At 41.3% G+C, this 1,791-nt stretch overlaps 1 protein-coding gene across 1 annotated transcript; it reads left to right on the top strand.

Annotated features, from left to right (window-relative positions):
- The first annotated feature begins 621 nt into the window (after positions 1-621).
- Positions 622-1,060, top strand: LOC116875917 (ATP synthase subunit g, mitochondrial-like). The gene has a single exon (XM_032871762.1). The coding sequence runs from the start codon at positions 637-639 to the stop codon at positions 946-948; it is 312 nt and encodes a 103-aa protein (XP_032727653.1). The 5' UTR covers positions 622-636; the 3' UTR covers positions 949-1,060.
- The last annotated feature ends 731 nt before the right edge of the window (positions 1,061-1,791 follow it).

The following is a 1,791-nucleotide window of genomic DNA, read 5'->3' as shown; positions in this document are numbered from 1 at the left end:
TAATGGAATTGTATTTCAATCACCATTTGACCAATTTTGGGGGGGGATACATATTCTTCATTAATCAGAATTTGAGTAGAGATGGGGAAAGGAACATCCATAATCTCCAAAGATACAGTTCCTAAAGGTGTACAGTGTTTTTATTTTTAAAGAAAAGCTGGCACTATTTATCAGAAGTTTAAATGTACACACTCTTTCACTCAGCAATTTCATTTCTTTTTTTTTTTTTTAGATTTTATTATTATTTATTTATTTGACAGAGATCACAAGTAGGCAGAAAGGCAAGCAGAGAGAGAGGGGGAAGCAGGCTCCCCGCCGAGCAGAGAGCCCGATGCAGGGCTGGATCCCAGGACCCCGAGATCACGACCTGAGCCGAAGGCAGAGGCTTAACACACTAAGCCACCCAGGCGCCCCAGAAATTTCATTTCTAAGAATTTACTTTAAAGATAATGTACAGGTATGTAAAGATATAAGGGATGTTTCTTGTTTATTAATAATATTAAAAATTTGAAATAATTTAAATGTCCAAGGACAGAACAGGTGAAATATGGTACCTCCATTTTATACTGTTCCTATTCTTCTGAAAGCATTAAAAAGAAACAGATTCGGGGGCGACGGACCTTCCAGGTTGGAACTATGGCCCAGTTTGTCCGTAACCTGGCAGAGAAGGCCCTGGCGCTGGTGAACGCTGTTGTGACTTACTCAAAGCCTCGACTGGCCACATTTTGGCAGTATGCCAAAGTTGAGCTGGTTCCTCCAACCCCTGCTGAGATCCCTACAGCTATTCAGAGCTTGAAAAAAATAGTCAAGAGTGCTCAAACTGGTAGCTTCAAACAGCTCACAGTTAAGGAAACTCTGCTGAATGGTTTGGTGGCCACTGAGGTGTGGATGTGGTTTTATGTCGGCGAGATCATAGGCAAGCATGGCATCATTGGCTATAATGTTTGAAGACCAATCTTTAACATCTGTTTATATGTGGCTTATTATTTGAGGGTTCTTGGACCATGTGTGATCAGATTGGTACTTGAATAAAAGAAGATAATGTGTCAAAAAAAAAAAACCAGATTCTAGGTAGTTTGGGAATGGGGGGAAATGAGAATATACTAGAAAAAATCTTGTATTTCATGAAAAGGAAGGAAAAGTTGAAGAATTAATACTCAGGAATGTATAGAATCAGGGCGGTTTCAGAGAATCAGGGAGTTGTCCTTTTTACGTCACATAATTTTGTAACGTGTGTGTCTGCGTTACAAGAAGAAGCTTTAAGAAAGAATTGTCATTTTTTTATTTTTGTCTTTGCAAAACCTAGCATGAGTCACACATTCTTAGGGCAACAGTTTACATTCATTTGGTCTAGTTTTCCTATATGCATAAACCTTGAGTTAACTCTTTCAAAATTCTCCTGGCCATGGGATATGAGTCACCTACTGCTGCATAGAATATTAGCTCCACATTTGGTGGCTTCAAATAACAAACATTTCTTGTGTACAGTTTCAGTGGGTCGAAAATTCAGAAGGGTCTTAGGGGGGTGGTTCTGACTTAAGGAGTGTTATCAGACTGCAATTCAGATGTCATTCGGGGCTGCAGTTATTTCAGACTTACTGGGCATGGGGAATCCACCGCCAGGATGATTCCCTCATAAGGCTTTTAGCAGGAAGCCTCAGCTTCTTTTTGAGTCCTGGCTGGGGGCCCCCAGATCCTCATTACATGGACCTTCTGTGGAGGGCTGCCTGAGGATCTTCACAATGTAGCAGCGGCCCCTCACCACACTCCCAGCGAGTGATCCAAGACAGT

Source organism: Lontra canadensis, unplaced genomic scaffold (assembly GCF_010015895.1).
Source record: "Lontra canadensis isolate GAN:19392208 unplaced genomic scaffold, GSC_riverotter_1.0 scaffold43, whole genome shotgun sequence".
NCBI lineage: Eukaryota > Metazoa > Chordata > Mammalia > Carnivora > Mustelidae > Lontra > Lontra canadensis.
This window is presented reverse-complemented; position numbering and strand designations above follow the sequence as displayed.